Below are 12,871 nucleotides of genomic sequence, written 5' to 3'. Positions count from 1 at the left end.
CATGGACTTGGTTTACATAATCTACACATCACACTATTTTTTCTTGCTGTAGGAGTAGGACTTCCTACGGAGCACTAAACTACAAGAAAATGGAGTTGACATTGATAGTTGCCAAACCCATTACCCTAGGACCATGCTATACTTAGAGAGAGAACGGACCTCCGCGGCCTGTCCACTTTAACGAGCATTGGCAGGCTCAACGAATGCACATCTTATTTTAACGTGTTAAGGCTCACACGGCTCGCGTCCCCGCTTCCACCCTATAACTCTATATTTTCTGGAAAGAGAGAATACCTTATTATTGCTTACATCCAAGGGATCTCGAGGTCCGGACGAGGGCCCCAGATGAGCACAGTTTTAACGTATCGCCCAGGATGAATGCTGAAGCATTTCGTCAATATTTTAAAAAGCATTTCGAATTTTTCCCGGTTCCTGATACCGGGTCGACCCGTTTCGGCTCGTTCCCGCGACGTCAACACTCTCCTTCACAAGAGAGCAGAAAATTTCTCCCCGTTACAGCGACCGGCGAGCAGATTTCCATCACATATCCATTCCCGCATATACGTCGACGGTCGAATCCTGCGGCGGCATGCGAGCGTGAAGCGCCCCTCTTGCTTCGGGACGGACGATGGCGAAACCGACGCCGACAGACGGCGTGCTGTTCGCCGGCCTGAGCTGCGTCGCCGGCGTCGCCTGCAGGCACCTCCTCCGAGGCACTCGCGTCCCTTACACCGTCGCCTTGCTCCTCCTTGGCCTCGCCATTGGCTCTCTGGGTCTCTTTCACTCCCCCATCCCTCTAGCCACGTCCTCTCTGGGCTTGGGAATTGGCTTTGGCTTCGCAGAACGCCTCCCAGAACGCCGGTCGCAGAAGGCTTTCTGATTATTTCTTGACTCGTCGTAAGCTGTCGAATGTTTTCCCTTTGCATGTCGGCTGCTCCGCTGTTGCTTTCCCCCACTTTTGTATAATTTCGTTTTCATCTGATGATATGCAGAGCTTGGTGCAAGTCTGCCGTTAGGGGCACTGGGGAATGCAATCCGCCTTTGTGAGTTTTCCCTCGTCATCAAGCATCATCAAATCCAAAAAGGACACAGCTTTTTTTTTGGTACATATGTGTATTAGATGGTTTCTTGATGAGGTCTCAAATTAACTGTTCATTTGCAAAATTTTGCAGGGGCAGATATTGATCCTGATCTCTTGTTGGCAGTCTTTCTTCCTCCTCTTCTTTTCGAGAGCTCGTTTTCTATGGACAGCCATCAAATTAAGGTTCTTTTTTCTCTCAGTATCTGCATTTCCTTTTTTAACTTGGGTCGACAGATATGGGTTTGTTGAGATTGGCCTTTTGGTGTTTCTGAAAAGGGTTGCCCTGACACTGGTTTTTCCAGATGGGGCTTCTTTCTTTGCTTGTGTGTTTTACTTGCTTTAACTGGACCCTGATGTTATTTTGTACATTGTTTAAAGCTAATGGGAAAAAAAAAAGAATAGGGAGGAGTATTTCCTGATGTTGGAGAGGGAGACACAGACTCATTTGGAATCCATACAAGATGGTCCAACTTTAATAGGACTAGGGAAGGGCAACCCTATCATATTCAAATTTGTCCTGTGGATGTTTTTTTTTTCATTTTTTTTACGCTCAAGAGGTCTGAAATTAGAAGTATTTCATGTAAATTTGCAGAGAACATAGGTTTTACCTTCAACGTAAAGAATGAGAATTGATGCACAATTTTTTACAATTACCATATAGTTATAAGCCTTGAATTATGTGCAACAAAGTGACATGTGATTAGTTGTCCTGGAATTACTTGCAGCTCATTCTTACAAAACTTTAATTGCTGCCGAATCGCTAGCTATACACAGATTACTCTGAAAAAGTCTTTTGCAGACAAATGATTTGCTGATGCTCTGCATTCTAAATGTAGACCTTTTGAAGCATCTCTATTGATCTAAAGAAAGCCTGGTGGACACAAACTCTTCTTTCCAGTGTCATTGTTCTTTCTTTCATTAGAAAAGAGAGAAGGAAAAGCCATGTAGAACTGGAAGTTGTTAATCGATTTTTAAGTGAAATGCACTTCTACTCCTAATGCTAAACCATCTATGCAGAAATGTATGGTACAGATGCTACTCCTTGCAGGCCCTGGTTTCATTATTTCGACATTTTGTATTGGATGTGCTCTGAAGGTATAGTTGAAACTTGATAATCTTTGTTAAGCTCTTGATTCTATGACTATACTCAATTTTACTTTCGGCAGCTTACTTTTCCATATGAATGGAGTTGGCAAACATCTTTACTGCTGTGGGCAATTTTGAGTGCAACTGATCCTGGGGCTGTTGTTGCCTCATTGAAAGAGCTTGGAACAAGCAAAAAATTGAGTACGATCATTGAGGGAGAATCAATGGTGAATGATGGGTGAGCCTTGCCTTTCATCTTCAGATTTCTTTGTTTTTATGTTGGCATTGAACTTTTAACCTAGTAATAATTATCCTCTTTTATAAGTAATCCTTTAGTGTGCAAATGCAAGGAGGGTTGACCTCGTAGTTTTGGCCACTAAATTTTGTCCAAGGTCATACTTTATACTTAGTAAGTTCATTTCCAGATTAATTTTGACGATCTTCTCCTTGAAAATATGAGCTTGAGGACAGGTGGTCACTCAATAGTATTTTCTGGAGGGAGTTGCAGTGATGTAATCGATATGGGTCTTGTGAAGTTTCAGTATGATTCCAGTCGACTTTCTCTCACCAAGAAATCCTATTTTCTGATTTGACTGTCACATGGTAAAGAGCTTTCTGGAAGCTCCATGGAATGAAAAGGATGCATTCTCAAACTGACATGACCTTATGTGAGAAACATCAAATGATCATGTAAGGAATATGATAGCCAAGACTGACCAACCTCCACATGTTATAAAGCAACCTTAGTTTGGAGTAAGAATGTCAATAGCTGTGGCATTATTATAAATCCTTGCGATTTCGGCGAACCAAATATTCTTATTTTTATATATCAGAAACGCCTGCTCTAATATACTGTACATTCCGTGGACTACTTATTCAGGGCATCAGTTGTGGTATATCAGTTGTTCTACAAAATGGTGCTTGGCTGGCACTTCCAATGGGCGGATATTTTCAAGTTCTTGACAGAAGCAACAGTTGGAGCGTATGTGTGTTACTTATCACTAGATAGTAACTTATCGTTAAAGCATAATTTACTCATGACAATCGTTTTTAATTCAGTCTTGGCTTGGGTATAGCTTTTGGCATTGTGTCAGTATATTTGCTGGGGTTTATGCACAATGATCCTGAGATAAATCTGGCTTTGACGCTTTCTGTGAGCTACCTTTCTTACTTTACGGTAAGCTTATTTCAACAAAGATGCCACAACCATTCTGCTACTTAGATTGTGAAATTAGTTCTTGTTGCCTTACTAAAATTTATCTCTTCTATGTTGTTACCTTACACTTTATGCTGTAGTTTGGCTGAAAACATTGACCAACCACCCATGTTAAATTTAAGGGTGCATTTAGTTCTGAAAATTTTTTCAATTCATATCTCACCGAACTTTAGTAAGCACTTCAGTTTATTGCTACTGTTTGATTTTCATGCTTTGTTGGTCATCTTACTAAGTTGATAAGTTCCTTATATATTCCACTTTTCTTCTCATTTAGATTGCGAAGGACAGAAAATGTTGGTTGTTTTCTAGTACTCCAAATTGTTTTTAGAAAATTGTGAAAAAGAGAGCCTATCAAACCTGCTTTTGCTATGCCATCCAATCAATGTTCTGCTTTCACTGATAAAGGAATAAAAACAGTTGCCCTTCAAACATGTCTTAAACAGGCCCTGTTGCTGGTACTCCTTCCAGCTCTTTTTTTTTATTAAAAAAAAAAAGAAGGGGAACGGTAGGGTTTGGAATAGATGGAACCCATAGCTTTCCATTAATTTAAAGGCAGTGACTGCAAATGAGGTGCAAGAGCTCGAATTTTGTTTTACTGGCTTTTGCTTTACTCTTTCTAGTCTCTTTTCTACATTGAATTGATAACTTTTTACCTTTCATCCATTCCATGCTGAAAGGTAAGTAAAGGAGCATGACTCTTCATAAGTGGAAACCATAACTTATATCGGTAAGATTAAGTTCTTTCTCACCTTATTCTTTTCTAGCTCTTTATCTTCATATCTTTAGAAATGGCCTAGTTCTGAGACCGATATTATTCTTGCACTTTCATGCTACATCGGTTGTTAGTCCCCTTATTGTCATCATTTTCTTAATCCAAGGCAACACTAAGTGTAACAGTGGTGTGGTTGAAAAGCATCATTGACCAGTAATGTGAAGCTCATTGGTGTCCATTCTTTTTAAGGCTGTTAGTATAAATTTCACCTATGAAGGCAACTCTGTTGGTAAAAGCTATTCAAAATAAAAAATATATAATTAGCTGCTCTTAACTATGTGAAATGGTTTTAGGTTATTTATAAACTTATAATTGTTAAAACGTGCATGGGAATTCAGTTTTCTCCAATCATAAAGCACATGTACAAGTTCGACAATTACTCGACCTTAAACATGGATGTTTTTTTGTATTTAATAGGCTCAGGAAGTTGCTGACAGTTCTGACATCTTAACGGTGGTCACTTTAGGAATGTAAGTATAGTTAATTTCTTTTTGATGTACTACCGTTTGTCCTTCGGAAGACAAATTCCTGATTATGTAAATGATAAGCAGGGTTATTGCTGCAGTTGCTAGGACTACTTTCAAAGGTAATTGTCGACAGAGCTTGCATAACTTTTGGTGAGTTCTTTTTCTCTTTTTTTTTTTGCATTTCCGTTCTTCAGTATCTGGAGTTTTTAAAGATCTACACTAGTCTTGGTATTTAGAGGAGATACTGTTCTCGATTTATATCAATGCTAACGGCACTTTTAATCTCCACAAATATAATTTGTGTTTCCTTTTGAGTATGTTGAGTGCCTCTTAAAGATATATACTATTCTTGGTATGTATTTGGGGTACTCAGTAGTCCCACAGATACAGGATCTTTAAGTGTTATTCCATTCAAAAAAATTCTTCTTTTGTTATCCAATATAGATCTGGATGATGTTCAGATTAGCAGTACTAGTTTTATAGGCATGGATGCCTGTGCTTTTATGTGCGAAAAACGACTACTTTTTTTTTTCATCTGAGAGAGAGTGAGAGACAGTATTTAAAAGGAAAAAAATCACCAAAAACCCCAAACTTTGCCCTCTTTGACACATTTACCCCAAACTTTTTTTGTGACACCAAAAACCCCAAACTTTGCTATTTGTGACACATTTACCCCAATATACTGTAGCCTAGGGTATTTTAGTCTTTTTCCCTTTTTCTATTTTTTTCTTTTTTTTTTTCTTTTTTCCAGCAAGACTGCCCTCGCCGGCGAGGTCTCCGGCGACCTCGCCGGCGTTGGGTGAGGGCAGCCCTCGCCCAACGCCGGCGAGGGCAGCCCTCGCCTGCGCCGGCGAGGGCAGCCTTGCCGGAAAAAAGAAAACAAAACAGAAAAAAAAATAGAAAAAGGGAAAAAGACTAAAATATCCTAGGCTACAGTATATTTGGGTAAATGTGTCACAAATAGCAAAGTTTGGGGTTTTTGGTGTCACAAAAAAAGTTTGGGGTAAATGTGTCACAGATGGCAAAGTTTGGGATTTTTGGTGGTTTTTTCCCTATTTAAAATGCCATCTCGTACTACCAGAGTGAGCTTGTTCTGGAATTTCTAAGAGCCATTTGTTTCTTCTTCTTTTTAAGCATAGTACTTGTTGACTTTCCTTCCAAAACGAAAAAGAATTGCTTTACTTCTGAAAAATCATGAAAAGATTCCATGTGGTTAAAGAACCTTACATGTCCATAGTGTTTGTTGAAAGATTCGGGTATTTAGTATCATCAAATAAAAGTCAAATTTCGAAGGCTAAAAGCAAAAATAAAAGAAAATCATTAAATTGTAAAGCCAAAATTAAGGTCCCCCCAGCAGTCCAAACAGACTCTAAACTCAGCCACATAAACAATGATCAACAAATAAAGTTTAATTGCACTGGGAAATAACGACTAGTAGATGAACAACCGCTAAAGTAGCCTTCTAGTTCAACCATAGTACGGAAGCCAATTTCTGCTTCTTTTAAGACTTAAAGAAGTAACTTTTTATTGTTTCAATAAATGAGATAATAACATCAATAAGTTCAAATTCTTTTGGTTTTTTGTTAATTTTTTTCTGCCAGACATCTTATTTTCCTAGAAGTGGACTCCGAATATTAAATTTTCCTGAGGAACTCCAGAAGTTGTTTTGTTACAATTATGGTACTTCTGTTATTCTCTTTTTCCTTTTGTATTGCTTTTCTTTTTCCTGTTTAGGCTAAAAGTAAAACTCTCAACCTGCAATATATTGCAGTTAAATCATCGTGAAATTATCGGAGAAATAAATGAGAAACAATAAAAATAATAAAATCAGATATTTGTGTGGTTCGGTCTTGATTTCAACAATTACTTCACCAAGAGAGTCAATAATAAGTAATCCACTAAATAATCCAAGAATTATATAGTAATACTCACCCACACATTCGAGTATTTAATAAACCCGAATCACACCCAAACCCATATGTTTATTGATAAAACAACTCAATTCGATGCAGAAGAACTCGTATCATAAAATCCACTGTGTTCATAACTCCTTCGTGCCATGAAAGAAAGCGCTCCTCCTCTGTGCGTCCCTTTTCTTTTTGGCTTCTGTGCGGCTACAACTGAAGGACATCCCTGTGTTTGTACCAGAAAAGGAAGAAACCCACGGCACTTTTGAAAGGCCAAAGATGACGTCCACTGTACATTGTTATAAAACAGAAGGGACTACCATTCATTTGGCGTTAAGGTTCAACCATCTTAGAAAAATTCATTGAATAAGCTTTACTAGTTGAAGCGATTAACGATTCCTGCTTAAATGCCCTCGTCCCAGAGCTCTTCGACAGACTTGTAAGGACCATTTGGGGATATGAATTGGACTCCAGGGAATCCTTTCTTTTGTGGAATTTGACTAATTTTGTTCAATTCGTCAGGGTTCAAGCTCCAGTCGAATATGCCAAGGTTCTCTTTCATCCTCTCTATGTTGAAGCTTTTCACTACCACACTGACTCCTTGTTCATACGCCCACCTTAGACAAACCTTCATGCAGACCAATAATATAGCCAAAATATGAGCTTAACCGTGTCTGAAACATATGCTAACAGTAAAAAGTAAACTTCCTCACATATGTACACAGATAATAACCAGAGAGATGTTGACAGAGATGAGTAATGTTCTAGCATTTCACTTAGTTCTTGCTTAAGTGTTGGACCATGGTCAACTCATCCGAATCTCTTATTGCGCGATAGGATGATCTAATATTAACGAATTGTTATGTGTTGCGTTAGAGTAGTTAAATATTAAACCGCACGTTCATCTAATAGCTTAACCTTTTAGAACAGTTGGCAGTGATCCCACCAAATCTAACATGGTATTAGAACTGAAATTCTGAGTTCAAATCTTTTCAGGTCCCAATTGCCTCCCCAATGAAAAATGTCCACGCTTAGTGCTAAGCAAAAATACTAGATTAAGTGTGAGGGGGAGTGTTAGAGTAATTAAATATTAAACTACACCTTTATCTAATAGCTTAAGTTTTTAGAACAGTTGACAATGGTTCCACCAAATATAACATGTTGAATAGGAAAATTGTACGAGGCATACGAGGGTAGCATTTAGTTTCTTTATCCTAACCTAATTGATTAACTCTTTAGGATTCACATCTTACATAACGATCACTGACCGTAGCCTAGCTGAATAGAATATTGGTTTAAGAGGACCAAGTGTCTAATTAATCATCTTAATCAATGTTTGTATGCATAGCATCATCGAATTCGAGAAGGATAAGGTGGATAGAGATTGATGACAACCTGGGCAAGTGTCTTCCCTTTGGCTTTGGCAATCTCTTGCAGCACCTCGCATTCCATTACTCTATCAGTCCCCCAAAAGGTTCCTCTGGCGCCTAACGGAGAGTAGGCGGTGATGTGTATTCCCTTGTCCTTGCAGAATTCCCTTAGCTTCTGTTGCTGCCACAGAGGGTTCATCTCCACCTTCACAATCAAATCGAACCCATTTAAATCATAAATAAAAAATCACACCCCACTTGTAAAGTCTGAGGAATCCACAGTCATCTAATGATGCGTTTGAGCAGAACTCATGTTGCCATTTTTGACTTCAACGATAATACAATGATGCGTTTATCCTTCAAGAGTTGGATTCTTTTGAGGGGTGCTAGGAGATTAGATTTCGTTGTCTATGCCATCCACATTGGTTTAAATGTGCCTAATACTTAAGTATCAAAATTTCAGAGGGTTGTGTTTTGGTGGGAGTAAATTTCCTCTGATCTTTTAGATTGATGGGTTATACGAGTTATGTAACACACATGCAAATCTAACATGAACAAAACACGAAAAGGAGAAAGAAAAAGAAAATTCTCAAAACCTAACCCTCTCTCTGGCTCTATCACTCAAGTCGGGTCAGGTTGTGGAAGGCTTAAAAAGCCACCACGATGACCTCGTTGTGGCGGTCCTCGACCTCGAGCAGTCTCCAAAGAAGAGGTCACGACCTCCCCGTGAGTTTTACAGGGGGAGGGACGACATGGGGGCTCGCTGGCTCGACCACAGCAGCTGCAGGCTCAGTGAGAGTGGCAGCTTGAGCATGGTTCGGTTGACAGTGCAGCGGCGGCGTTCATGGGCACTGTAGCTCGTGAGAATATGGGGGAAGGGAGAGAGAGAGAGAGAGAGAGAGAGAGAGAGAGAGGACAGAGGTTCTTGTTTTGTCAAAAGTGAATCACCTAGATGAAGATTTTCGGAACTACACGAAGACTAAATTGACATATATAAAAAGAGCAATCCTAAACTTGCAATAAACATGTTTTTCATGTTTAGGGTAGCTTTTCTTTGTTATGACAAACATGTTTTGTTTTTTTTCCAGAGCAATTTTAAGAAAACAAGAATTCCCAAGGGACCAACAATAAACTCACTTGGTTGACAGCAGGAGGAATCTCGGAGATGCTGAGCAACTTCTCAAGCTTTTTGCATGAGAAATTGCTCACTCCAATGCTTTTGGCCAAGCCCAGCTTCTGACACTCTTCCATGGCCTTCCACACACTCTCATAATCAAACGGAAGCAGATCCTCCTTCTTCACCGGAAGCTCATACTCACCTGCCTTCACGCACGCCGGCCAATGCACCAGATACAAGTCCACGTACTCGAGCCCGAGATTCCTACACACAAGAACCGACCGATGCAATGAAAACGAGGATGATGAAACGTACAGACACGGTGCTATATGATTCATAGGTTGACTGAAATTGTACTTGAGGGATGTCTGGAGCGCGGGGACGACGCGGTCGCCATGCGCGTCGCTGCACCAGAGCTTTGTAGAGATGAACAGCTCCTCACGCGAGTTTACAAGGCCGAGCGCGAGAGCTTCAGCCACAGCTTCCCCGAGGGGCTGCTCGGTCAGGTAGAGTGGGGCCGAGTCGAAGTGTCGGTAACCTAATCGGATCGCATCGAGGAGGTGTTCCTTCACGTTGGCAGAGGACCCATATGGGTACTCGGCGGTTCCGAATCCAAGAAGCGGGATCGCTTTGCCGTCGGTACTGATTTGAGTGTCAGCAACAGTAATATTGGCCATGTTTACTCTGTATCGTTTCGGCTAGACCTGGAATGACCTCGTTTTCTTTGTTTTTTTGGTCTTTTTGTTTTTGTTTCTTTGGTTCTTTTGGAGTTTGGCTAAGTAATCGGTACCACTTGGCCCTTTGCATCAATTTGGAGTGAACTCGTGGCTCACAACGTTTCTTCTGTGGATGGATAAAAAAGTTTGTGAAATGTGTGATCCCTGAGAGCCAATGGCCTGTGTCGATGGGCTCCACTTGTCAAATCTTACAAAATTCCCTCTGTTCTGCCTCTGTTACTCTCTCTCTCCCCTCGCTTTCGTCTCCGTTAACGACACACACTCTCTCCCTTCCTCTCTTCACTTTCTCTTTTCTTCTTCATCGTTCAAAGAGCGAAAGTTCTTCTCCATCCGAAGGTGTCTCTGTTCGTTCCGGTTAAAATTATGCCTCGATTTTGAGCCAAAAAAAAAATTCTTAATTCAAGTAAGTTTCATAGTTAGAGAAGATTTCCTAAAAAGATGTTTTCTATTTTAGATATAATTCTTGGCTATATAAAAAGGGGATGTTATTTGTAAAAAAACATTAAAGAGGAGCTTCTACTAGTAAATTATATTATTAAGATATCCGAGTATTTGAAGTCAATTAAATCTAGTAGTAAGATTTTGTGTGTAATTCTTTCGTGAGATTGAGAAATTATTTTGTGAGAAATTGTAGGATAAACACTGCGTGAGTTATTAGGTGTAATTGGAGCTTGGGAAACACTTAGCGTATTTAAATGACTCGAGCGTGATTGTAATCTCCGTTGTATCGCTTGATCTATAATGGAATTCATGCTGCTCTCCCTGTGGACGTAGGTCACTACGACCGAACCGCGTAAATCTGGTGTTTAATTTATTTTCTTATTATGTTAATTTAATTGTTCGATCTCTTGCTTCCACAACAGTTCCAACTATGCCTCCGCCGTCGCCTCTCCAATTCGTTTAACTGCCCTCTCCGTTTCCTATCTTGTTATGTGTGGGATCCATATCATGTGAACTAACTATTTTGTCGGTAAGAAATCCTTCATTATGCATTAGGATGATCCTAGTTCACATGGTCGCTACAACACATGGGGCAGCTACTTATATGATTCTCGTGATCTTTCTTTAGGTTGTTATATTGTGAATGTAATATTTTGCTTAGCTGGTGGTATCTTTTACCAAAAGCGCAGAATAGGGAGTTTGCTTTGTGGAATTAATTTGACCAATATCCTCAACATCTTTGCTGGTGGTAATAGATTAGCCATGAACTATGTGCAAATCAAATAGTTTTCACTGCCCTATGGACACTTCACGGAGGAAAGCATAATGGTGTTGGCATGCTACTCATAACATGCACGGGACCTTTACTTTTCGATAGTAAGGTACTAGTGAAGTAGTGAGGGATGATGACCTGCAGAATTGCGTCTTTGGGTTGTTCCTGCATCAGATCAGGCGAGGGTCGCCTCCCCTAGGGCTGGCGAGAGCCGCGACGCCCTCACCCAGACCAAGCGGAGGTCGACCGACAACTAGACCTGTCAAAATGGGTCTTAAACCCTTATATATGACCCATTTATAAAATAAATAGGTCATATATGGATTACTACAACTTTGAAGAGCCCATCTTAAATGGGTCTTAAAGTTTTAAGCATATCATAAATTGGTCTAAATGAGTTGAGTGTAGAACCAATTTCCAACGCACCTATTACTTAGACCCCCACACACTTTCTCTCTTTTTATAAAAATATTTTTTTAAAAAAATTAAAATTATTTTTTTTCTCTTTTTATTTTTTTTATTTTTTTATTTTTTTTCTTTTTTCTTTTTTCTTTATTTTCGGCCTGTGGCAGGCCACGGTGATGGCTAGCTATCAGCCATAGGGGAGGACAACCTTGCTAGAGGCCGGCGAAGCTTGAGCTCGCCAGCCTCGGGCAAGGCTCCACCTCTTCAGATCAGGCAAGGTCGAGCTCGCCCCATTTCTGCGAGCCCGAGGCCTCGCCAACCTATGGCGAGGCTCCAGCCTCGTCGATCTAGCGAGACTCGAGCTTGCCGGCCTCGGGCGAGCTTGTCCTCACCTGTGGCCGGTCGTCGTAGCCTACCACCGGCCAAAAATAAAGGAAAAAGAAAAAAGATAAATAATAAATAATAAAAATTTTGATTTTAAAAAATAAAATTATTAAAATGAATGCATGAAATAAAATCAATAGTAAATGGGCGCTAAGATGATAATCAGGGAAAACGAAGACAAGACTTGTAGTGAGTATGCTATCAAACACACAAACGGCGCTCAGCCTTTATAAAAGAGACTGCCTTTTGGCCACTAAGCCCCCTTAAAATTTTGATTAGTATCTTATAGCAGCTGAATTCTGATGCACAAGTTCCAAATCATGGCAAGTGCAAAACATACTACCAGGATTAATTAGTATACATACGTTTATTTAAAGAATCATACCAAGTAGAAAGGTAGAAGTGAAGATTTAGGGACTCATAATACACATAAATTTTATTTCTCAAGGCTTTTCTGGGGAGCAGATCTTGCCTTCAAATATTACAAGCGTTGCCTTATATAGGCACGCACGACTGCACAAACGATTAATTGTTGGTGTAGTTCTAGATATCGCCAATAATTATCCACGGACTCAACATACACTGACTTAGACGACTACTGACTTAGATTATTGATGAACAAGGCTCTGATAGACTACTGATAAGCTCATTAAGACACTGACTGACGGTTTTTTTAACTTGCTATAGTACTGCTACAGTGATGAACAGTAATTGTTACAGTGATGAATAGTGGCTTCTATAGTACATTTGCTACAGTGATTTTCGACAACGGACCTTTTTTTTCCAACACACTTTCTACGCCTTCAGAGGTCATACTTGTGAATAGGCTCTTCATTGTCATCATTGGAACTGTCTGAATTGTCTCCATCATTTTTTGTCGTTTGTATTCTCTAAGGAGTCTTTCAACTTCTGTGATCTCTAGAGCCACCTCTTCCGAAAGTTCTAAGGACTTTTTTTTTTGTGGAGATTCATAGGAAGTAGCTGGAACGTTTGTAGAACTTGAGGCAACATCAGTGGAACATAATAGAATACCTGGCTGGCGAAAGTTCTCTAATTGCAATGACAAACTGTTTTTGTCAAAGACTAAGACTAAGTGCAAGTTGTAGCTCGCTGTAA

General features: G+C 39.9%; 2 protein-coding genes across 3 annotated transcripts; one reads left to right on the top strand and one right to left on the bottom strand.

The window, feature by feature from the left end:
* The first annotated feature begins 324 nt into the window (after positions 1-324).
* LOC115670735 (sodium/hydrogen exchanger 8-like) lies at positions 325-5,056 on the top strand. 2 transcript variants are annotated; one of them, XM_056309048.1, is made up of 9 exons: positions 325-773; positions 993-1,103; positions 1,173-1,264; positions 2,099-2,176; positions 2,248-2,405; positions 3,048-3,149; positions 3,227-3,344; positions 4,573-4,625; positions 4,707-5,056. In XM_056309048.1, exons 1-9 carry the CDS (start codon positions 629-631, stop codon positions 4,774-4,776), a joined length of 927 nt encoding a protein of 308 aa, XP_056165023.1. In that variant the 5' UTR covers positions 325-628; the 3' UTR covers positions 4,777-5,056. The 2 variants fall into 2 exon arrangements, with proteins under 2 accessions (XP_056165023.1, XP_056165024.1); XM_056309049.1 differs by having other exon boundaries at positions 993-1,043; positions 4,707-4,939.
* Positions 5,057-6,513: 1,457 nt separating this feature from the next.
* On the bottom strand, positions 6,514-9,771 carry LOC115670733 (non-functional NADPH-dependent codeinone reductase 2-like). Its single transcript, XM_030592084.2, has 4 exons — positions 9,374-9,771; positions 9,037-9,280; positions 7,925-8,104; positions 6,514-7,157 (listed from the first exon to the last, which is right to left on the bottom strand). Exons 1-4 carry the CDS (start codon positions 9,691-9,693, stop codon positions 6,933-6,935), a joined length of 969 nt encoding a protein of 322 aa, XP_030447944.1. The 5' UTR covers positions 9,694-9,771; the 3' UTR covers positions 6,514-6,932.
* Positions 9,772-12,871: the final 3,100 nt, after the last annotated feature.

The sequence above is a fragment of the Syzygium oleosum genome, unplaced genomic scaffold, assembly GCF_021117445.2.
Source record: "Syzygium oleosum isolate NSW1041296 unplaced genomic scaffold, Sole_v2.1 Sole_v2.03, whole genome shotgun sequence".
NCBI lineage: Eukaryota > Viridiplantae > Streptophyta > Magnoliopsida > Myrtales > Myrtaceae > Syzygium > Syzygium oleosum.
The sequence above is the reverse complement of the archived record's forward strand: the minus strand, read 5'-3'. Positions and strand labels throughout refer to the sequence as shown.

Excerpts from the sequence above, each read along its gene's own strand:
- LOC115670735 (XM_056309048.1), top strand. The coding sequence starts at position 629 with ATGGCGAAACCGACGCCGACAGACGGCGTGCTGTTCGCCGGCCTGAGC. Across the intron at positions 774-992 it reads CCTCGCCATTGGCTCTCTGG|AGCTTGGTGCAAGTCTGCCG; the intron begins GTCTCTTTCACT and ends GATGATATGCAG. Across the intron at positions 1,104-1,172 it reads AGGACACAGCTTTTTTTTTG|GGGCAGATATTGATCCTGAT; the intron begins GTACATATGTGT and ends AAAATTTTGCAG.
- LOC115670733 (XM_030592084.2), bottom strand. The coding sequence starts at position 9,693 with ATGGCCAATATTACTGTTGCTGACACTCAAATCAGTACCGACGGCAAA. Across the intron at positions 9,281-9,373 it reads GCGCTCCAGACATCCCTCAA|GAATCTCGGGCTCGAGTACG; the intron begins GTACAATTTCAG and ends TCTTGTGTGTAG. Across the intron at positions 7,158-7,924 it reads AAGGGAAGACACTTGCCCAG|GTTTGTCTAAGGTGGGCGTA; the intron begins GTTGTCATCAAT and ends GTCTGCATGAAG.